The 24987-nt window shown below is 40.0% G+C and overlaps 1 protein-coding gene across 8 annotated transcripts in view; it reads left to right on the top strand.

Annotated features, from left to right (window-relative positions):
• The window catches only part of LOC114648141 (protein phosphatase 1 regulatory subunit 12B), a 143675-nt gene that overhangs the window by 95757 nt on the left and 22931 nt on the right, over window positions 1-24987 (top strand). For all 8 annotated transcript variants that reach the window (XR_007934586.1, XR_007934585.1, XR_007934587.1 and 5 more), the window contains 3 exons: window positions 14126-14270; window positions 14665-14769; window positions 24204-24254. Coding sequence is in view for 5 of the 8 variants with exons in the window: in XM_051925472.1 (XP_051781432.1) it covers window positions 14126-14270; window positions 14665-14769; window positions 24204-24254 (301 nt within the window). In the remaining 3 variants the exon portion in view is untranslated. The remainder of the gene's footprint in view (window positions 1-14125; window positions 14271-14664; window positions 14770-24203; window positions 24255-24987) is intronic.

Genomic DNA, 24987 nt, shown 5'->3' with positions numbered 1-24987 from the left:
AAAGTGGAATGAACAATATTTTCTAGAGTGTTGTAATTTCCCAAAACAGAAATCCATCATTAGATGATGGAAATTGGAAAATATGCAACAAAACAGATTCTAGCTAGGCTAGGATGTCCTTCTGAGCTGATCAGCATGGGAAAAACTCAGTTAGCAAAAACTGAGCACTTTGACAAAATGAGCATAAACACTGGAAAGGTGGTTGGGCTGGGTTTGAGGAAGGAACCATTAATCTTTCTTTGGGTTAAATACAAAACAAAGTGTTATGGGGATGCTTTCCAGTTTAAAAAAAAATGGGACAATTGTCAGGATGAAACAAGCAAGAAATGGTGGAGAAAATCATGGAGGCAAATGCATGCGCAGAACCTGCATAAGACTTGCATGGTCTAACAAGTCAGTGACTCCAACCACACAATCAAAACAGAAAAGTGAATTTTCTTGAAGAGATGAGCTAAAGTCCAGACTTAGAAATCTGAGTAAGACCCCCCCTGCCCCCCATCTTGCCTGATCAATTTTGAGTGCAGAAGAAGAGCCCAAAAGCTGATGTGCAAAGGCCATTGAGGCAAACACAGCATGACTTTCTAAGTACCTTAACTTGTTGTGCATAAGAAAACTAAAAAAAATCATACAGTAAAGCCACAATAATGTACAGCTGCTGAAGTGAGGTGAATGCTTACTGAAGGCTTCTTGAATATTCCTTTAACTTCATATCCTAAAATATAATTGTGTTTAGTTATGAATTTATAATGAGGAATTATACAGTGGTGTGAAAAACTATTTGCCCCCTTCCTGATTTCTTATTCTTTTGCATGTTTGTCACACAAAATGTTTCTGATCATCAAACACATTTAACCATTAGTCAAATATAACACAAGTAAACACAAAATGCAGTTTGTAGATGGTGGTTTTTATTATTTAGGGCGAAAAAAAAATCCAAACCTACATGGCCCTGTGTGAAAAAGTAATTGCCCCCTGAACCTAATAACTGGTTGGACCACCCTTAGCAGCAATAACTGCAATCAAGCGTTTGCGATAACTTGCAATGAGTCTTTTACAGCGCTCTGGAGGAATTTTGGCCCACTCATCTTTGCAAAATTGTTGTAATTCAGCTTTATTTGAGGGTTTCTAGCATGAACCGCCTTTTTAAGGTCATGCCATAGCATCTCAATTGGATTCAGGTCAGGACTTTGACTAGGCCACTCCAAAGTCTTCATTTTGTTTTTCTTCAGCCATTCAGAGGTGGATTTGCTGGTGTGTTTTGGGTCATTGTCCTGTTGCAGCACCCAAGATCGCTTCAGCTTGAGTTGACGAACAGATGGCCGGACATTCTCCTTCAGGATTTTTTGGTAGACAGTAGAATTCATGGTTCCATCTATCACAGCAAGCCTTCCAGGTCCTGAAGCAGCAAAACAACCCCAGACCATCACACTACCACCACCATATTTTACTGTTGGTATGATGTTCTTTTTCTGAAATGCTGTGTTCCTTTTACGCCAGATGTAACGGGACATTTGCCTTCCAAAAAGTTCAACTTTTGACTCATCAGTCCACAAGGTATTTTCCCAAAAGTCTTGGCAATCATTGAGATGTTTCTTAGCAAAATTGAGACGAGCCCTAATGTTCTTTTTGCTTAACAGTGGTTTGCGTCTTGGAAATCTGCCATGCAGGCCGTTTTTGCCCAGTCTCTTTCTTATGGTGGAGTCGTGAACACTGACCTTAATTGAGGCTAGTGAGGCCTGCAGTTCTTTAGACGTTGTCCTGGGGGCTTTTGTGACCTCTCGGATGAGTCGTCTCTGCGCTCTTGGGGTAACTTTGGTCGGCCGGCCACTCCTGGGAAGGTTCACCACTGTTCCATGTTTTTGCCATTTGTGGATAATGGCTCTCACTGTGGTTCGCTGGAGTCCCAAAGCTTTAGAAATGGCTTTATAACCTTTACCAGACTGATAGATCTCAATTACTTCTGTTCTCATTTGTTCCTGAATTTCTTTGGATCTTGGCATGATGTCTAGCTTTTGAGGTGCTTTTGGTCTACTTCTCTGTGCCAGGCAGCTCCTATTTAAGTGATTTCTTGATTGAAACAGGTGTGGCAGTAATCAGGCATGGGGGTGGCTACGGAAATTGAACTCAGGTGTGATACACCACAGTTAGGTTATTTTTTAACAAGGGGGTAATTACTTTTTCACACAGGGCCATGTAGGTTTGGATTTTTTTTCTCCCTAAATAATAAAAACCATCATTTAAAAACTGCATTTTGTGTTTACTTGTGTTATATTTGACTAATGGTTAAATGTGTTTGATGATCAGAAACATTTTGTGTGACAAACATGCAAAAGAATAAGAAATCAGGAAGGGGGCAAATAGTTTTTCACACCACTGTACATTTGTTTAGGCCACATAACAATTAGAGACACCAATTTACCCAATTGCTCCACAAGTTCCCATACAGAAATTACAGCAAAGACTGAGAGTAGGGTGCAAAGGATTGACAAATAAGGTGAATACATAGAGGGTACTTGAGCTAGCAATGCTTAAATCTCCCCTCTCTGCCAAAAGCTATCTAAGGGCGGATTCAGGACAAGTGTTCAAATGGAGGTAGAATGACAGGCCACTGATTGAGAAGAGCAGAAAGTAAGGTAGGTAATTAATGCTCTGTAAGGGGAACCAATGGGCCAGCCACCCTGCCATACAGACATGGGTGGAAGTCCTTTATTAGTTTAGCCAAGTGGGTGTAATGTTCTTTTCATGCAGCCATGAGCACCTTTCCTCAGTGGGGTGTCTTGTAGTTTATAACCGAGAAGAACCAGCAGTAAATCAGGTTCTCAGACAGTTCTCAGTCTCCAAAAAGTGCATTTTTATTGTTGTGCATCAGTGCACAAAAATAATTAATCCTTTTTTTAAATCATAAATAATTAACTTTCTAGCAAATAGAAACACTTCAGCAGTACCAAAGAGAAATTCTTAATTCAAAGATTAGTGGATCCTCAGTGTACCCCCCCAGACATGAGCCCCTGTAACACTCTCACACATAGCTCAGCTACTGCACTTCTTGTTCTCATTAGGATAGCAGGTAAAGACCCCCACACACCACTCGGCCACATTACCTCTGTAATTGTGCATTATTTAGTAAAAAATGAGGAGTCTTAAACTGTTGTTGCAATGTCTAAATGATATTTCCAGGCACCCTTTGTCTGTTTTGGGTCAGAGCTTTAATAAGTGAAGAGCAGTAAAGCAAGGAGCATATGAAATGTTGTGTGTCGACATACAAGAATGCTCATGTCAGTTTGCTTATTTTCTTTTGTGGTTTGCCTTTTGCAATGGAAAGGTTTTAAAGGAAGTTAAAAAGAAATGGGGCATTAGAGAACCAGAGTGGCTGATCAAGGCAGGCCTTCATTTTGAAAACTGATTATGTTGGGTTTGGTTCCTACCTTATGCCCAGTGCTGCCAGGATGGGCTCCAGACTTCGAATTGGATTAATCAGGTTTCCTGTGTTATTATGTGATGTGATTAGTAGAAATTTGCACACAGAACAGTGCAACTTGGACAAGCCCCCAGACCCCAGACACACGAGATCCAACACTACTCCAGGTTCAAATAAAGGATTTTTAATTCACACAGCTCAAATATAACAATTATTACAGCCAATATATATAGACTTAAATACCCCACTCTTTCTCTCTGTTTCCCCTGTGCTTCTTTCCTTCAGTAAGTGTTGCCCGCTGCATCCCGACTCTGTCTCATCTGGGGTATGGTGGCAGACTCCTTTTAAGTTGGACCTGGGAGTACTTCCAGTGGCACATTGTCGCTTATTGGAAGCACTTCCAGGTTATATGGAAACCAGGGAGGTCCTTCCCCAGCAGCTCCCTTTACCATTACCCAAGAACCCCTTCAAGGCTCCTGGACTCCAGTTTCCATGTAGACTTGCAGGTGTCCAAACAGGGACTACTTGCAAGGAACACTGCCACCTATTAATTTGGGGGATGACTTGCTCCCAGCTTCCAACTCACACCAATCCATTCTTCCTTCCAGCATCCCAGCCAGGATGGGAATTATAAGGCATCCTGGCCAGGTAGTGTCAGCAATCTCACCATTCTTCACTTATTCCTTGCCAGGCAAGAAATCCTCCTCCATCCTGGCTGGGATGACCATCCACTGTCCAGGGCACTTACACCTGGAAGTCAGAGAAATCCCAATGATGGCAATATAAAAAAAATGCCCAACTTTAAAACATTAAGTAAGTGATTTCATCACACAAGTTGGCTCAACCTCTGAGCATTTTGTTCTACATAATTAAAACTTTTAAATCACTCAACAAGCTGTGAAAGTTGGCATTGCTTATAAAAAGATGTTTTCATCTTGATTCTTGTAAAACCATAATATGACTATTCAAGTTATGCCAACTCCTAAGTATATCTAAACCTATTTTCCATATTAGGCTTTTGAACTAAAAAACACAATGAAATCAGTTACATAAAAATTTCTGAGTACTAAATACTATGTTTTGTGTTGCTACTGCAATACACCATTTTTCTAAACCTGAATACACATGAGGCAATGAAAACGTAGATTATCTTGGTACACCTTTATTAACTTTAAGTGCACATTTAAAATCTTTTCAAAAAGTATTTTTTTGAAAAATCACAAATATTGAGACTACAGTCAGCTAAAGTAGAAGTCCATGTGCTTTCTTACTCAATTCTTGCTCTCCTGGTTTTAACTATGGCATTGCATTGACCACAACCCATCTCCTGCTCCCATTTCTCTTTCTAAACTGCTCTTGCCCAGTGCATCCAGTGCACTCACAACTGCATCAAGCTGGAGAGAAACTCGAGACTGGAGAGAAACTGCTAAGCATCTCCAGGACATTATAGGGTGGGTGAGCTAGAATACCTAATCATAAGAGCGTGAAGCCATGGTGGAGGTTGTCCCAGGAGCAGAGTGGCCAGCCTTAAAGTTGCCTTTGTGGTATGGCCATTTAAAGGGTACAGAAGGTGCAGTAACTCCTGAAGCTGCCTGAGATCAATGAGAGCTCATGGCCCTTATAGACCCACTCTTGATCCCAGAAATAACTATGGCTGGAGTTGACCTACAAGGGAAGCCATACCACATGCACTTCAGAACACCTGAAGCTAAGCATGTTCAGGACCAGCCAGTACCTGGATGGGAGACAATACAGTATATAAAAAAGCTTGGGTTGCTGCTAGAAGAGGTATTGGCGAAGCCAGCAGGGGACGTTTACCATGTAGTCTGAATGTGGATCTCATTGGCCCAGTGCAATGACTTAGACACTGCGCTGTAAAAATGGCTCTGTCCTTCTGATGAGATGTAAAACCAAGGTCCTGAGTCTCTGTGGTTATAAAAGACCCCTGGGCGTCCTTCATAAAGAGTAGAGTGTACCCCGATGTCCTGGCTAAATTGCCCACCACAACTTAGTCATTCTGGCCCCCTAATCACCCTCTGTCTCTAATTGGCTAGTTCTCTCACCACTTTACCAGCTAATGTGTGGTGAGCATACTGGCGCAAAATGGCTGCTGTCGCATCATCCAAGTGGATGCTACACATTACTGGTGGTTGAAGTGGTTCCTCACTCACTGAAGTGCTTTGAGTAGTGAGAAAGACTCTATATAAATGTAAAAATTAATAATATTAAGGGTGTTTAAATATCCACTCTGTGCTAAAAACTAGCTGAGAGTGGATTCTGGACAAGTGCTAAAATAGTGGTAGGATGACAGGCCATTGAATGAGAAGAATAGAAGGTAAGGTAGGGAATTAATACCCTGTAAATACTGTGTAAGTGGGCCAGCCACCCCGCCATGTAGACACGGGTGGAAGTCTTTTATTAGTAAGGCCAATTGGGTGTGACGTCACTCACACCTTTCCCCAGTCGGGCGTCTTCTAGTTTGTAACTGAGAAGAACCAGCAGTAAGTGACGATACTCAGTTAGTTGCTTAGTGTTCAAAAAGAACATTTTTAAATGTGGAAAAGTGAAAGAAACGTGCAGGAAAAAAATAATTAGTTCATTTTAAAATCAATAATAATTAAATTTACAGTGCATCCGGAAAGTATTCACAGCGCATCACTTTTTCCACATTTTGTTATGTTACTGCTTTATTCCAAAAAGGATTAAGTTCATTTTTTTCCTCAGAATTCTACACACAACACCCCATAATGACAACGTGAAAAAAGTTTACTTGAGGTTTTTGCAAAATTATTAAAAATAAAAAAACGGAGAAATCACATGTACATAAGTATTCACAGCCTTTGCTCAATACTTTGTCGATGCACCTTTGGCAGCAATTACAGCCTCAAGTGTTTTTGAATATGATGCCACAAGCTTGGCACACCTATCCTTGGCCAGTTTCACCCATACCTCTTTGCAGCACCTCTCAAGCTCCATCAGATTGGATGGGAAGCATCGGTGCACAGCCATTTTAAGATCTCTCCAGAGATGTTCAATCGGATTCAAGTCTGGGCTCTGGCTGGGCCACTCAAGGACATTCACAGAGTTGTCCTGAAGCCACTCCTTTGATATCTTGGCTGTGTGCTTAGGGTCGTTGTCCTGCTGAAAGATGAACCGTCGCCCCAGTCTGAGGTCAAGAACGTTCTGGAGCAGGTTTTCATCCAGGATGTCTCTGTACATTGCTGCAGTCATCTTTCCCTTTATCCTGACTAGTCTCCCAGTTCCTGCCACTGAAAAACATCCCCACAGCATGATGCTGCCACCACCATGCTTCACTGTAGGGATGGTATTGGCCTGGTGATGAGCGGTGCCTGGTTTCCTCCAAATGTGACGCCTGGCATTCACACCAAAGAGTTCAATCTTTGTCTCATCAGACCAGAGAATTTTCTTTCTCATGGTCTGAGAGTCCTTCAGGTGCCTTTTGGCAAACTCCAGGCGGGCTGCCATGTGCCTTTTACTAAGGAGTGGCTTCCGTCTGGCCACTCTACCATACAGGCCTGATTGGTGGATTGCTGCAGAGATGGTTGTCCTTCTGGAAGGTTCTCCTCTCTCCACAGAGGACCTCTGGAGCTCTGACAGAGTGACCATCAGGTTCTTGGTCACCTCCCTGACTAAGGCCCTTCTCCCCCGATCGCTCAGTTTAGATGGCCAGCCGCTCTAGGAAGAGTCCTGGTGGTTTCGAACTTCTTCCACTTACGGATGATGGAGGCCACGGTGCTCATTGGGACCTTCAAAGCAGCAGAAATGTTTCTGTAACCTTTCCCAGATTTGTGCCTCGAGACAATCCTGTCTCGGAGGTCTACAGACAATTCCTTTGACTTCATGCTTGGTTTGTGCTCTGACATGAACTGTCAACTGTGGGACCTTACATAGACAGGTGTGTGCCTTTCCAAATCATGTCCAATCAACTGAATTTACCACAGGTGGACTCCAATCAAGCTGCAGAAACATCTCAAGGATGATCAGGGGAAACAGGATGCACCTGAGCTCAATTTTGAGCTTTATGGCAAAGGCTGTGAATACTTATGTACATGTGCTTTCTCAATTTTTTTTATTTTTAATAAATTTGCAAAAACCTCAAGTAAACTTTGTTCACGTTGTCATTATGGGGTGTTGTGTGTAGAATTCTAAGGAAAAAAATTAATTTAATCCATTTTGGAATAAGGCAGTAACATGACAAAATGTGGAAAAAGTGATGCGCTGTGAATACTTTCCGGATGCACTGTATATCAAAGAAAAACACAAAAACAATACCAAGGAGAATCACGACACAGAGATTCTTAATTCAAAGATTCCCCAGACATGTACCCCGTAACACGCTTAGCTCAGTTGTGGCACTTCTGTCATTGTTGTCGTCTTCGGGATATTGGGTAAAGACCCCAGCAACTTCCACACACTGCTCAATCACCACATTGCCTCCCCAACTCGTCCCTTCCAGAACCAACTCTTTCTTTAGCCATACAGCCCTCACTGCTCATCAAGAAATGATCAGCAGGCATAGACCACCAAACCATCAAAATGGCTCCTTAGCACCAGGACATCAACTCCATCCCTTACTCATCTCGCACTCTGTTCTCCACTCTGTGCACATTTGACTGTTACTGCTTCACCCCTCCACCCAGTCCTCAGTCCACATCTAAAACCCCTCCGTCAATTTCAGCAATGCCGGGGTGGCACACCACTTATCCATAATTAAGGGTATCATAGTGGGGAAGCTACTTTGATTTACGTTTTATTTATCATTATGTTTATTCTAAATGAAATAAGCACACCTATTTTTGGCCTTTGGACATCATCCTGGGTAAAGGGGAAGCCATTAGGACACGTTTAGAACAGATTTTGGGGTCAATGAACTTGTTATTCTGTCCTGTGGTCACACACTCTCGTGAATGTTACGTCAAATGTATTTGTTCTGAATGATGGGCAAGTCTTCATAATAGTACTTCTGGTGTCCCATAATTGTGGTCCTGTTGTACTTCTGGGTTAGGCTACTGGGTTAGTCCCCAAATCACACCCTGGTGGTGCCCACAGAACTCAACAGGGCTGAGTCGAAGAACTCCAGTTCTCATGATGCCCTGTGGGAAACCATAACGCTACCATAACACAGGGGGGCTGCTTTCTAACAGTCTGGGAGAGCCAATGCCCCATGCATACTGTCTTCCCCTGTTCTTCTGTGTTGAAAGCGTACCAGCTCACAACATGTAAATGTACTGTATGGCAGTCCACTGTTTACTGCTGCTCCCTCACAGATGGGCAATAAAGATGTGATGTTTACATTCTCTTCCGGAGGTCTTATTTTCCTTCTAAATATCCCAAAGATGAGTAGGTCAGATCGATTGGTGACTTTCAATTGACCCATTGTGGATGTGTCCCTCGCATTAGACTGGCACCTCATACATAGATGAACATTATCTTGAATACAATGCTACTGGTATCGGCGCCAGCTCTTCATAACTTTGAAATTAATTAAGAAAATGTGATTGTGGATATACAGCATTTTATTTTCAAAATGCTTTAGCCTATGCTGTACTATAAATAAATGTCAAGCTCTGTGTCCTGTATTTTATCGCATGCTTCAAACTTCATCTAAGTTACCAAAACCATTTACATGTGCTGTGACTCAAACATTTTCATCCAATAATGGTCATTTAGTGACTACTGAGTGGAGCCGAGTTTAATGGCTACAGTGGTGTTCTGCTATTTCTGGCACCCGCCTTGGAGTTTTTTATTTATTTATTTATCTTGGGTTATTTGAAAGATCTGCTGTACTTGTTCCCTGCTTATCAGTAGGCCTGTGATCCTAATGAGTCATTGCAAAGTTCAGCCTTTCATCTCCAAAGGACCCCACAAGTACAATATCTTCATCAAAAAATAACAGTCAGCTTTTCTTTAAAAGCTGTTTGCTTTACTAAAAATACTCTGAGCAGCATGAAAGCATTGATTTGACAAGATACGCTACGTGGCAAGCTGGCTTCTTTCTTTGCCTTTGCATTTTGAGGTTATGAGACTACATTTTTCATTTGATTTTTTAAACTGCTTATTCAGATGAGAGCCAGGGGGACAGAGGCTACCCTACCAGCACTGGGCATAAAGGGTGACAGGGTGCAAGTCAATTCCATGGAACGCACACTCATATGTGTGTCAGTTTGGGGTGGCTAATTAACCAAACTGACATGAGTTTATGAGATGGAAGAAAAGTCTGTGTGCCCAAAGGAAAATACAAGCCGTATTTTGTGTGAACCTGTGCTTCAAACTAGGACTGTGTATCAGTGAGGGAAGCAGCACCAGCCAATAAATTGCACTGAGCATCCTGGCTGTGCCATTCAGTCTGCTTCTGAAGTAAGATTATCTGATGTACTCGTGAACATTCAAAGCACTAAGTAAAAATCTTTTTTTTTTTTTTTGGAAAAAAACCTTCAGAACGCCTACGTTCCAGATTGCATGTATTCCAGCCCCTTTGCATTAGTCATATCTTTTCAAAGAGTGTAGAATGGAAGCAATTTTCAAAGTGCATTTTTTTGTATTATTCAGTTCTAAATGTCCCAGAATAAATTATTATTATTATTCTGTATTTAGCGGGAACCTTCAATTCTAGGACAACTAACAAAAATCACTGTACGTAGATTGTTTAGAACATGACCAAATGATGAGGCAGCAGGCTTGATGACTGGTTCACTGCCAACACCAGAATCCCTGTGCTGATGATTACCTTCACTTAGCTGCTGGAGTTCTTTGTGTAATATTCCTTACACACACACACACATAAATGTACAGTACATGTATGAACTTATACATTTTACTTACATACGCTGAATTATATAGCTGCTACATGGCTCATCCTCAGGTGATTCCCTTCTTCACTAGATGTTTCAAAAATATCATGACATCTTCTGACAGATGCATAGGACAAGCTGATCAGGCCTAACCTGAGCCAGGTAGCTAATCAACTGAGTTTTTCTCCATTGTGCTGTTCTCTCCGCTTCTTGCCCTGCTGTGCTACATATCTTCCTGCACTACTGCCCTTTCACACCCAGAGACTTCAGTGTTCTCCATAATGATTGGCATGGAAAGCCATTGACTCCAACATCCACTGGCAGACACTTCACCTTCCATCCATTTTTTATACACTCATCAACCAGTGGATGGAATTTGTGGCATTTCCACTTAAAGATGACTCCTCCTTTGGCTTTCCCAAAGGGTCCATCAGCTCCTGCCTAAAGATGGTGTTAGCTAGTTTAGACCAGATAGACAAATTTGATTTTAATGCTATGTCATTCTATATCCCGTAACAGACAGGCATCCACTCTTACCTTATTACCTTAGCCATTGTGACTCCTAATAAAATGGATAGGCCTTGGTCCTTCCTAGATTTCCTTGCACCTCTGCACTGTTTCCTAAGAAACCCTGTCAATGATGCTAGCACTCTGTCATTCATCCAGCAGTATCTCCCCTCTAGCAGTGCTGTCATGTGTGACAATAAGATGTGCTCCAAGCTGGTTGGCCTTCCACACAGTGTACGGCTTGGGTCTTCCTTTACTCCCCATAGTACAAGGTTTGTCAGGGTTGTGAAGATATTATAATCACTTCACAGAAGAAACCTTAATCTGCTTTCTGCCCATGTATTCCACCTTTCTTTAGCTTTTTCTAACCATGCCTACTAAATATGCTGCTTCATTCCCATTACTCCTCCTCTGCTATGTTCTAGATCTGTACATGTACCATCTTCCACCTCTTTGCTTGTTTGGCCTTTCCCCAGCTCAGAGGTAGGATACAACCAATGTCCATTCCCCTCACCTCAACACCAATGATGTCCTGATGATGTAATATGGCCTCAAACACAGAGACTATTTCTGCCCAGTATGGTTTTACATCCTTGCTGTTACCACTTTCCCATCCTTGCAGTTATGCAGTTTCACAACCTGATTTGCTTTGGTCACCCAGACTCTTCAACTAACCGTCTGAAAGAAGCCAGCAGGTTTGTCTCTGAGCTATAAAAGTTACTCCTTTGTATCCCTAACCATCTCTAGTGCTAACTGATCTTCATCTCCATAGCATCAACTTGCATTATCATAAAACAGCAGGTGCCTGGTCATGTTCAATTATTGAATCAATAACATACACCTAAAACAGTATTAATCAATGAATTCATTATTAACTACTTATTAAAATAGATCCATTTACATATAAATGCAATTCCAATGAATAAAATATGTACATCCAGCTTTTTTATTAATTAACAAATCTTTTAAAAATGAGTTTCACATGTTAACTATAATCTTAAAATACATATGAAATATTTATTAACCCTCCCTTTTCCTAACTATTAGCTTAAATAAATTAATTAATCCAGGGAAATCTTAAATGATATTACCTAAATAGTTTCTATATTCTAATCTGCTTTAAGTAATATCAGTTTTGCATTTCAAATTCATATAAATACTTACATATAAATAGTGTTCATATACAGTAATACTTGGCTTTAATTTGCTAAAATATTGTTAAAAATCTGGTACAAGTTACATCTTTTACTAATTTTAACCATAATTCCTCAGCTATACTACATCCCCAGGGTATTCGTTCATTGTCCTCCTTCCCAAAAAATCCTTATATGGACAAGTGTCAACACAGAGTACGCTGTACTCCTCCTGTACAGTTGTTATAACCACTGTTTGGACGTTCCATTTATGCTCTCACTTTAATGTTCTCTTGATACACTGCAAAGTTCCTGTATAACCCTGTTGTCAGTCTCCTCCAGGGCTGGCTCTACCATATATTCAAACTACGTGGTCACCTAGAGTATAGTAGACGTAGCCTTTGGCATCTGGAGGTAGTGGCTCTGGGTGATTTTTGCCACTTAGACCCTGATTTTCCCTCCAACCACCTCATCCCACGCACTTTGTGTGACTTGCGTGAGTCTCCACGGGCCCCCCTCACTCTTCAAAGTTAAATTCAGCCACAAGTCACAGCAGTCTTCAAGGGAGACCTACCCATCCTGCTATTCAACCTGGAATCTGTGTGCGAAATGCGAGTCATGCAGAACACCAAAGGGGAAATGAGCCTACGATTTGCAATAAAATGTATAGCAAATGCCTCCAAGACTCTATAGTTTGGGCACAACATTTTCACTTTTTCCTAGGTCAGTAAAAAATCTCGAGTTGGCTCTGGTCTCCTCACTTCCCAATGGCCTTCAGAACAGGCAATATGGGCTCATGATATCACAGTATGACTTTGAGCAAGTCACTTAAACCATTTGGACTTTCAACAGTATAAATATATGTTTCCAATACTAGCAGGAAGCCCAGAATCTGCAAAGGGGCTAGCCCTGGGTAACATCTGTGTAGGCATACCTTAATTCCATGACCAGGAAAATGAATCTCCCAATGTCAACGTGGAACATTATAACTTCCATCCACCCATCCATTTTCCAACCCGCTGAATCCAAACACTGGGTCACGGGGGTCTGCTGGAGCCAATCCCAGCCAACACAGGGCAGGAACCAATCCCGGGCAGGGTGCCAACCCACCACAGGACACACACAAACACACCCACACACCAAGCACACACTAGGGCCAATTTAGAATCGCCAACCCACCTAACCAGCATGTCTTTGGACTGTGGAAGGAAACCGGAGCGCCCGGAGGAAACCCACGCAGACACGGGGAGAACATGCAAACTCCACGCAGGGAGGACCTGGGAAGCGAACCCAGGTCCCCAGGTCTCCCAACTGCGAGGCAGCAGCGCTACCCACTGCGCCACCGTGCCACCACATTATAACTTATGATGTTTAATATAAATATGCAATAATCATTTCCATAGGTCTTAGAAAAACTTTATAAAAACAGGACAATTGTGTCCAAAATACTAAGCTTTAATCATCTTCAATAAGCAGCCTTTAGGGTACAAAATTAATGGCAACAGATGTACGTTGTGAGTAGGCTAATGTCACACTAGCGGTTGCTAACAGACATGGCTAACTGTGAGACTGCAGCCAGTGAGAGACAGGATGTAAGGAAAAGAGCTCTCAAGCTGAGCAAAGCCAGAGAGCACGGAATTAATTAATTTTGTTTAGTGGGCACTCTAACATATAAAATATGATGCATAAATTCATACAACTTCACCAAAAGCTCAAAATAAATCCTGCATGTTTAGGTGAGCCAAGTTTCAGTTTGGGTGGATCCAGGACCACCTGGAGCCTCACCTCATACAAAAATACATGAAATTCCCTTTGAAATCACATCCATCTTGTAATGTGTTCTGTAAAACAGACAGTGGCTCTCGTATTCAAATGTATGCCTTAAGATGAATTTTTCTTTAAGGTCTAGTCTCAAAACAGTAGGCATACCAGAATCCAAGACCACCAAATGGACATTCAAATGAATGCTGCTGGTCACTGTGGGAGTCGAGCTTAGGGAAAGCAGAAATCTATATGGGAGTCATGCATATGTTGAAATGTGAAATATGCCAAATGCCTCATTTTAAATCATGTTTCGCTGAGACTGGCCAAACGAAGACAGGATATTACACTACAGGACATGTTCTCAAATTGTGCCTTTCCTTTGAGGTGTTAAGGTCACATTTCTCTCTGAATCCAACTATAATTTGCACAATCAAAAGCTGCATGTATGGATGAATGAGTTTTTCACCTGATTCCTTCTACCCACCTCACAGGTTAGACTCCGCTTCCAGTGCTGGAGATGACAGCTCCACTGACCGCCTGCTGAGCCGTGTTAGCTCTTACACCCGTCGTGAAAATCGGCTCGCCTCCCTGGGGAAAGGTGACGAAGACAGCAGCAGCTCCAAGGATTACAAGAAGGTTGAACTCTAGCTGTGATGTTTGCTTTGGTTAAGCATTAGCTTTATTTCTGTTCAAAGCTTGTTATGTATTTTTGTTTTTACATAAGCATGCATGGCTAGCATAACATTCCTTAACATGTCTTGTGAGAAAATCTAGCCTTAAACAGCAGTCATGTAAGAATGGTGATGTTCCCCACTGTCATAACCCCATAGTATAAAATTAATATCTTGCTTGTAGAGACACATTCAGTCCTTATACAGCAAAGCAACAGAAATCTGCTAGGCATGGTTTACTGTATATTAAATAAAGAACAGTAGGAGCAGCTGAGTGTCTGCTGGGTATGAATGGGATCTTAGTACTCACTAAGAGGTTAGTTCATTCATTTTGCGATATTCTGCTTGAACCAACACAGCTCTATGAAGATGCCTTGTCTGAAAATGAGAAACTGAAGAACAAGTTGCAGGAGAACAAGCAGGAGCTGTCCAAAATTAGGGGCCAGCTGGACAGAGCCAGTCAGGTAAGGCTCTCATCCAAAGCTCAGCACTTGATCTCCTTTGGTTTCTGCTCTTGTAAAGACATTAAAATTGTGTTTTCTGAAGCTGTTTACATTCAGTTATTCAGCTTTAATAAGAACCTGTGACTTCATAAACTGGAGAATGTACACAAAGCAAGCCAAATCCTTTCTTTGAGAAAATAAAAAAAAAAATCTTTCTTCTGTTATCCATTAAATGATGTGCTAAAAGCTATGGGTTTAAAAAAGAAAAATCAGATATCATTTAAATTTCTAAGGTAAGCAAATTATTTTAGACCATGTGGACACTAGAGGACAGAGGACACAGGTTAAAAGCACCAGGAAGTTGTTTAATTCTTTTCTTCTTTTTGTACAGTGTTCCCCAAGCACCACAGCCACACTATGCAATCAAATTTTTCTCCACTCCTCCTAGCAAGCTTTGTCGACCCCCACTCAACTCTGGCTCGCTTGCTGGGTGTTCAGAAGTACTTTATATATGCCCAGAAGTGCTTCTGTTCTTCAGCCCACCTGACTTGCCAGCACTTCTAGGACAGATGGAGAAATCAAGTTTTCCATCAGCCCGGACGTACTTCTGGGTTTCCGTCCCCATGACTCGATAGAACTCCTGGCTATGTAGAAAGCAGAAGTCCCCAGGTCCTCCTGTAGCGTCTCCTAGTGGCACCCATGGTACCCAGCAGGGCTGTGAAGCCGAACTCCAGATCCCATGGTGCCCTGCAGGAATCCGGGGCACCGCTATGCTGCAGGGAATTCGTCATCTAGCATCTTGGGGGAGGCAGTGTCCCAGAGTAGCTGCCTTCCCCCATCCTTCCACTCTTTGGGCATCCTGGCCAGGTTGAGTGGCCGGCCGTCCATCACAACCATTAATAAATATGTGCCTTGTTGCATACTGTTCTTCTTTTATGAATTTAAAAGCAAACCAACTTTAAAACAAGCAGAAGTTAGTGACAATTCCAGAGTGACATCTCTGTTGTTATTTCAGAAACAACAGAAACCATCCATCCATTTTCCAACCCGCTGAATCCAAACACAGGGTCACGGGGGTCTGCTGGAGGCAATCCCAGCCAACACAGGGCACAAGGCAGGAAACAATCCCGGGCAGGGTGCCAACCCACCGCAGGACACACACAAACACACCCACATACCAAGCACACACTAGGGCCAATTTAGAATCGCCAATCCACCTAACCTGCATGTGTTTGGACTGTGGGAGGAAACCGGAGCGCCCGGGGGAAACCCACGCAGACACGGGGAGAACATGCAAACTCCACGCAGGGAGGACCCGGGAAGCAAACACAACAGAAACCAGTGGAAAACAAAAGCATTTTCTGAACTTCTGTTACCCACTTCAAGGTTTGAAGATTGGAAGAAGCTGAGCTCATCCCAACAGCTTCAAGTACAAGACATGAGGCAGCCATTAAGAATGGCGAGCCAAATTAACATTTAGAGATATCTCAAAATAAATGTCACATATTTTAAAACGTAGTTCACCTTTGAAGCTATCTGAAACTCCTTTGCAGACATCTCCAAATAATTTCCTTTACATGTTAAGGTATCTGTGATACATTTTTGAGATATCCCAAATGCAATTTAAGATATCTCCAAATCACTTACTGTAAAAGTTTATTTTTTTAATAGAATCCTGTCGATTTGATATATCTTGAACTTAATTGTAGATATCTGAAAATCAGATGGGTTGTGATAGGGATCAGAAGAACAAATTTGAGTCAATAATAAGCTATTTTTGTAACCGTGAATTCAAATTGCTCTTTTGCAAAAAAAAAAAAAAACTAAATAGTTGTCAAAGTTTATGGCAAAAAAGTCCTAAACCAGAAACCAAAAAACAAAACACACACACACACACACACACACACTAAATTCACTGTTGTGATAACCCAGAAATTCCCAAGACTGTCATTTTAAGCCATTGTGACAGTGACAACATACGTCACACTTTAACTGGTCTTGTGGTGCCAGATGTGATTCTCAAATGAGAACATGCAACTGGCGACAACTCATTAAAAACTTTGTAGTGAAGAGTGGAGAAATCCAGTGCTGGAAAGGCTTCACTCACAGTGCTTCTTCCTAAAACACATGTCCCCCCGTTCCTCCAGTATATCACCTTTAAACTGCTGAGGTTCTTGGAGAAAGCAAAAGGAACTGAACTAAACACTTGCCACTGAGAGAATATAAAAAGCTAAAAATGCTGTTATTAACTCAGGAGCTCAGCAGCACAGGGTAAATGAAGCTTAATGATTAATTTGTACATTGCAATGTGCTTTATGACAAATGAGACAGCTACTTGGCTCTACGTGTTTGAGAAGTGCTTCTATCTGTTACGATATCTTGCTGACATATTTAATTAGAAAAACCTTGTGGTCTGTGAATGCTACATTCTAATACGCTGTGACTATTTTGTGCTGGCATGCTTGCATTTCCAATTTGACAGTAATGTTAGCTTACTTTAGTTATTCATTTAGGCATGTAGTCAGAAGGTGGATGATGTGCTCCTATTAGTGTCTGTAGGCACATTTTCTGATTGGAGTGTTTTTAGTACTGAAATCTGCATCTCCTATGGCACTTCTTTATCAGTTTTCTTAACAGCAGTCTTTTAACCTCCTTTTGACAATGTGACACATTGTCTATGTCAAATGCTTGTTTTGCAATTCATATTTTCACAAGCATAACTGCCTATAATTTAACCTCACATTGCCTCTGACACCTTCATCATAACTGTGAGAGCACACTCAGTGCCTTGGATGACACAACATGAAGAGGTGTTAGCAACAGCACCCCCTCTCATTCCTTGACAGAGCCAAGAAGGTAATTGCCAGGTGCACATGTGTAACAATATCTAAAAATGTACTTTAAATATCTAAAAGTCAGTATGAAGATACCTGAGATACATTTTTAAAGTATCTGGTATACATTTCCAAAGATCCTAAAATAACCTTTAGAAAATGTTGAGATATCAATAATGCATTTAAAGACATCTCAAATAACTTCCTGCTCTTTTTAGGGAGGTCCTATTGAAAACAGGCAACTTTACAAGAAAGTATCTGGAGACATCTTGAATTGCATTTCAGAGATCCCAAAATGAATACTGAATTAATATACCTGATAGCTCATTAAATGCAAAGGAACTTATTTTAGATATGAGATATCCTAAATTGCATTTAAGATATTTTGAAATAAATATAATTTTGAATACCTGCAATTCATTTTGAGATATTTCTAAATGTTGATTCAGCTTGCCAGTTCTTTTTCAGACTTCTTTTATATCAAGTACTTTACTCACAACATGTCACTCTATGCTGTACATACAGCAAATGTACATTATGATAAATGACAGATAAAGTGATTTCTAAAATGTGGTTGTAAATTTAATACCTCATCCTTTATAGTTCAGCTAGTATGCCACTTTACTTTCCTGCTATATATTTTACATGTAGAAATAGATTATTATTATTATAGATAGATAGATAGATAGATAGATAGATAGATAGATAGATAGATAGATAGATAGATAGATAGATAGATAGATAGATAGATAGATAGATAGATAGATAGATAGATAGAACTTTGGACCGGGGAGGAAATTTGGCAATATAAAATGCATTCAAATGTTTGATGTCACAGATTTTCGTCAAACACTGGACTGTATAGCAGTCCAATGCAGTGCACTTTCGCCATGCATGCATCCAAATTCACTCTAACCTCACACTAAAGTGAAGGCACCAAACAACCTGTCAGTGTCCCTTTAGATCAGGGTCCACAGAACAATTCTGTTCAAACATGAAAAAACATACTTATGTCATGTAGTAGACAAGCCAGCTGGTGTGAAGCAGAAATGCTACCTGCTGCACCCCTGTGCCTGCTTTTAAATGTACACATATAAAATTAACAACATTAAACATAAACATAAGAAGTGTGCGTCTTTCGTGAGCAGAGACCCAAGGAAGGTTGTTGTACAGTGACCTCTGCTGGACTGAAATGTCACTACATGTACAAATGAGCTGTGTAGATCTGCAATGCAGTCAGTGCCATTCTAGTTTCAAAATTGATTGCTAGCATTTTTTTAATGGCAATTGGTTAAATGCACATGTTAATAAATAAATATTTTTTACCTTTTTTTTGGTATTAACTCCTACCAGAAATGAAAATAATAAAGATCATATTACTAAGTAGGCTGAGGTCCCATACCAAGTGCCTTCCATGTGTTATAGATTTTAAGGTTAAAGGATGGAGCTAATATATGATATCGTCTTGTAAGAACACAGCTAATAGTAACTAACGAGTCTTAAGGTATCTTCATATCCACAATAAGTAATAAACCACTGCACTTGTGAATAGCTGATGATAATTAGAGGCCATTACTACACAAAGCAAGGGATCCAAGGAGGAACTGAAGTAGGAGCACCTCCCTGTGATTAATCAAACTTGTATACCTTCAATTTAATTTCTTTTCTATCCCATGGTCTAAATTATATAGCTCTGGAACTAAGTACAACCCCAAATAAGAAAAAGATGGGACAATATGAAAAATGCAAAAAAAAAAACTCAGTAATTCTTAAATTTACTTTGACTTTTATTTCATTGCAAACAGTATGAACCCAAGATATTTCATGTTTTGTCTGGTCAACTTCATTTCATTTCTTAATATACATCCATTCCTACATTTCAGGCCTGCAACACATTCCAAAAAAAGGACGATAAAGCATTTACCACTTTGTAATGTCACCATTCCTTCTCACAACACTTAAAAGATGTTTTGGCACTGAAGATACCAAGCGATGAAGCATTTCAGATGTTAGCTTGTCCCATTCTCCCCGTAAACACATCTTAAGTCGTGGGGGGGTGATTCATTATTGTCACATTTTTGTTTAAAAATTCTCTACAGATTCTCTATTGGGGACAGGTCAGGACTACAGGCAGGCCAGTCCAGTACCATACACTCTTCTTCCACAACCATGTATACAGAATGTGGTTTTGCATTGTCTTGTTGAAAAATACATGGATGCCCCTGGAAAAGATGTCATCTTGAAGGCAAGTGTATGTTGCTCTAAAATCTCAATGTACTTTTCTGCATTAATGCTGCCATCACAGAAGTATAAATCACCTTTGCTAAGGACACTGACACAACCCCACACCATGACATATCCTAGCTTTTGGAATTGTTGCTGATAACAGTCAGGATGGTCCTTTTTGTCTTTGGTCTGGAGCACACAGCATTATTTATTTTTTCCAATAAAGATCTGGAATACTGATTTATCTGACCACAATACACATTTCCACCATGTGATGGTCCGTCCAAGATGACTCTGAGCCCTGAGAAGTCAACACCCCTTCTGGACATGGTTAAGATAAGGCTTCTTTTTTGTACAGTAGAGTTTTAAGTGGCATTTGTGAATGTAACTCCATGTTGTAGTGCTTGACAAAGGTTTGGCAAAGTAATCCCTTACCCATATGGTTATATCAGGTATTGATGAGTGACAGTTCTTGACGACGTGCTATCTGAGAGATTAGAGATCTCGGGTATTCACCTTAGGTTTGCATCCTTGTCCTTTACACACTGTAATTCCTCCAAATTCCTTGAATTGTTTAGTGATATAGGGTGTCCCACTCGGGAGTACAACTTTAAAAATGCGAATTACTCTGCAGCGCGTGCATGTATCATCATGCAATAAGGTTCAAAACATTCCTTATTTAATGAAGAATTGATTCTGTGTCATAAAGAGGCGGGCACTATAGCGGGCGCCGCTACGGGGCAACAGGACGGGGCAACGTGACATACCTCTCATGTCAGTATGGAAGAGATCCGATTGTTTTTTGGAGACAGGGTGATCTCGAAAGGTTTGTGGCCACCTCGATCGCCCGATTTAACTCCCCCAGATTTTTTCTATGGGGATATTTAAAGGGCAAGGTTTATGCAAGCAAACCCAGGACCATCGAACAACTGGAAGCAAACATCGAGCGTGAAATTGTTTCCATTAACAGTGACATGTTGCAGAGGACATTCTCAAATATGGAGCATCGCGTTTCCTTGTGCGCGAACGTTGGGGGAGGTAATTTTCAGCACCTTTGTAATGTGGACTTGTTTTCCACTAAATACAGGTATGTTCAGTTCTTACAGCTCACCTTTACGTTCACGCGTTTGCAAGTAATTCGCATTTTTAAAGTTGTACTCCCGAGTGGGACACCCTGTATTATGTACTGTAGAGGGAGAAATTTGCAAATCCCTTCCAATCTTTCTTTGAGGAACATTGTTTTAAAACATTTCAATAATTTTCTCATGCACTTGTTGACAAACTGGAGATCCTCTGCCCTACTTTACTCCTCAAAGACTCAGTCTTTCATGGATACTGCTTTTATACCAAATAAAGATTACAATCACCTGTTGACATCACCTGTTTGAAATCACATCATTATTTAATTTTTTTACCTCATTACTGGCCCTAATTTGCCCCCATCCCCACTTTTTTTGGAATGTGTTGCAGGACTGAAATGCAGGAATGGATGTACAGTATATTAACAAATGAAATGAAGTTAACCAGACAAAACATGAAATATCTTGGGTTCACACTGTCTGCAATGAAATAAAAGTCAAATTAAATTTAAGAATCACTGTGCTTAATTTTTTTTATTTGCATTATCCATGCCATCCCAACTTTTTCTGATTTGGAGTTATAGTAGAGTTGCAAAATAGGCTGTGCAGAATCCATTTTAAAATCTTTATTGTGCCCGATTAAAGTAAAGTTATAGTTGTGTCAACTTTTCACAAAACTTATTATTGTACATAGGGATACAGTAATCCCTCACTACTTCACGGTTCACTTTTCGCGGATTCACGACTTCGCGGATTTTATATGTAAGCATATCTAAATATATAACGCGGATTTTTCGCTTCTTCGCGGGTTTCTGCAGACAATGGGTCTTTTTACTTCTGGTATTTGCTTCCTCAGTTGGTTTGCCCAGTTGATTTCATACAAGAGATGCTATTGGCGGATGGCTGAGAAGCTACCCAATCAGAGCACGCAGTTAAGTTCCTGTGTGCTGCTGATTGGCTCAGCGACGGAGTGCTGCATTAACCAGGAAGTCTCATCTCACTCATTCAGCATTAACGTGCTCTTGCTACTGCATTCAGGGGATTATCACCTTCATCGTCATCATTTTTACTGCGCAGCATATTCATCACCATCATCACGTCATATATAGCTACGTGTACTTCGCTATGCAGTAAGTGTAAACTTATCTACTGATTTCATATTGCTTAGCAGTTGTCCCTGTTATTAATAGAGTAAAGGGTGGGCTGTAAACAATACAGGGAGGGTTTAAAAACGTCCAAATACATGTTATATAATTAAATAAATATGTTGTCCCTACTTCGCGGAAATTCAGTTATCGCGGTCGGCCTTGGAACCTATCTCCCGCGATAAGTGAGGGATTACTGTACTTTGAAAACAATATCAAGATTTTGGAAGGATTTTCATGCTAACAACATTAAATATCTTGGCTAATGTAAGATGAAACCCAATCCAGTCCACTTTCCATCAGGTTCCTAAAATTAATTTTGAATGCTGTAGGTCTTTAAATCATAGTGTGGTTATAATTCCCAAGTTGTGTGATGTTGGAAGAAAGTTGAAGAGAGTTAAGAAAATTTTAATTGATGTGCAAGGCTGATCACTGAAGTGAGTAATTTTGTATACAGACTGAACTATAAGATTCGTTTTAACGCAATTAGTACATTTGAGAGTGATCAAGAGGAGTAAAGTACCGTGCCATATGAAATGCATGGAGATTCAAGACTTTCGATTGTAACTCCCTGAAGCTCTGTTTGCTTTCACAAATGGACAAGGGTTTTAATGGAAATGACAAACAAAACTAGTGACAAGGACAGTGAAAAAACATGAAATAATCAGAACTTATATTAGTGTCACAAATTGAAAGTTCTAGGCTGAAGTATAACAATTTCCTCTACTCACATGTATTTGATCCAAATCCAAATGTGTGTAATGTAGAGAATAAATTATCCGTTTTAACTCTATGAAAATTAATTTTTTGTACCCAAAGATAGTAGAACCTCATAATGGCCTGTTTCTGATGGGATATGTTCTTCAGATTTGATTGTAATTGTCTGCCTTTAACAAACCTTGTTTCCTCTTGCCAGATTATATAGGGACAAATCTTCCCAAACGTCTTACTAGGGATTTAACATGAATCTTAACACCATTATTCAGTAAGGAAATTGGCCTGCAGGATATCTATTCTAAAAGGTTTACATTTTTCTGTGTAAAACACATAATTGACCCCTGGCATAATGTTTTAGGTTAAAGGTTGTCTTTTGTAGTTTTCACGGCCATGGCAAGTATTAACATGCCTAATCTGGGATATAGGCATTTTTTCAGTTCTTGCTAGTTAGACTTTTACATATTTTACCATGTAATGTTTTCTATCCTTTTAATAAATATGCTTCAAACCTTACCTTTAATCAAGAAATGTTTCTTTTTACTACATTACTTTGCTAACCTTCTCTCAATATCTACAGTAGTATCAATGTCAATCCTGGAGGGTCACAGTATCTGCAGGTTTTTGTTCAAACTACATTGCTTATTTAGAAAACAATCTTTGTCAATAAAAGACTTTATTTAATATGACAATTTTTAGTTAGTAACTTTAGTAACTTTTAGTAACTTTTAGTAAAACTGTTAGTGTTTTAACTCTGCCAGGTCAGGTCAGGTCATTCGTGCATTTTGTCCGTTCTACACATATCATTCAAGTAATTTGAAGCCCAAAACAGATGAGTAATTCTTAATCCTTAATCTTTTTTTCTTCAGTTTCAGTATTCTTCAGTATTTTATTAAACCAGATAGTGCACAATGAATATGCACATGTGAAAAAGGAAACAAGCTAGATAGGGAACTGCTGGTACATTTGTCAGACATTTGTATCTTACTGCTATCAAAAACAGTGAATGCACCTGTTTAAGAGTAACATGAGCAATGAAGAGTTCAAAATCTATTACACTAGTGAGACAATTAAAATGAAGCAGAAAAATGTAACTTGAGCAATAAGTGCTTCATCAGCAGTACTTGTCTTCTCATTTAGTAATTGGGATGGAAAAAAACCTGCAGCCACTGCAGCCCCCCAGGAGCAACATTGCTCAGTACTGAACTATACTATCTAGCAACAATGTAGCCATAGGTAGGATCTCCAGACTTTTTCAAGTTCTGCAAAAGAGTCTTCTTTTCGTTCTACTCTGGTATATTTCGAAGAATGTCACAGGATCTCCAATGATAGAAGTATAATACCCAGTTTTAATTGAATATGTTTAGTAGTAGACCACCAACTATACCAGCCATTCACTCAAGGCTGACATTTTTCAGACTAATGAAGCCTCTGCCTCATGTGTTTCTGTGTTTCAGAAGCAGGACCGGACTTCAGAAAAAACAACTGTGCTGGAATCAGAAAAGAAGGTAAAAGTTCTCTACAGTACTAATCTTTGCACCCCTAAACTCGATGAAATATATATAAGAAAGAGTCAGTAAATTTAATTTATTTTAGTGGTCCTTGGAACACCACAACCACTGATGTAGTGTAAAATCTGTGGGCTCCCTCTGCAGAAGAATAGGTGGGTGCCCCCACTGTGGAAAAGGGCATTTACAAGGGAATCCTGATTTGATATCTCCATATTTAGCATTTTCACTATTTAACCAATGGTGGTTCTAGCATGAATAGTGCCCTGGGTAAACCCCCACTTCGACCTCAGAAAAACAAAAACTGTGTATCAATAAAAAAACACCATTCTGCATTAACTGTAATTGTTATTGTGACTTCTGGAAAAACACAAATAAATAATCATAACATTTAAAACATTAAATTTATATAAATACAAAAATATATCTATTCTATATATATAAAATCCTAAGCCTAAAAGTGAAATGATTTTGTTCAATGATTTTATGTGATGTTTTTATGTCACGTTTATTTTCATGCTTTACATCAGGCTTATTTTAAAACCTACATACTGTATACATGGTTGGTATAATTCTTTTCAGATTTTATAGAACTTTAATGTGATGTTGTTAGATTTTCAGATTCTTATTACATTTTTAAATTATAAACTAAAAAATATCAAGAACTCACATCCCGTTAGAGGAGATTTAACCACGCCTGGGCCCAGAAATAAAAGACAAAGAGTAGATGACA

Source organism: Erpetoichthys calabaricus, chromosome 3 (assembly GCF_900747795.2).
Source record: "Erpetoichthys calabaricus chromosome 3, fErpCal1.3, whole genome shotgun sequence".
NCBI classification, from domain to species: Eukaryota; Metazoa; Chordata; class Cladistia; order Polypteriformes; family Polypteridae; genus Erpetoichthys; species Erpetoichthys calabaricus.
This window is presented reverse-complemented; position numbering and strand designations above follow the sequence as displayed.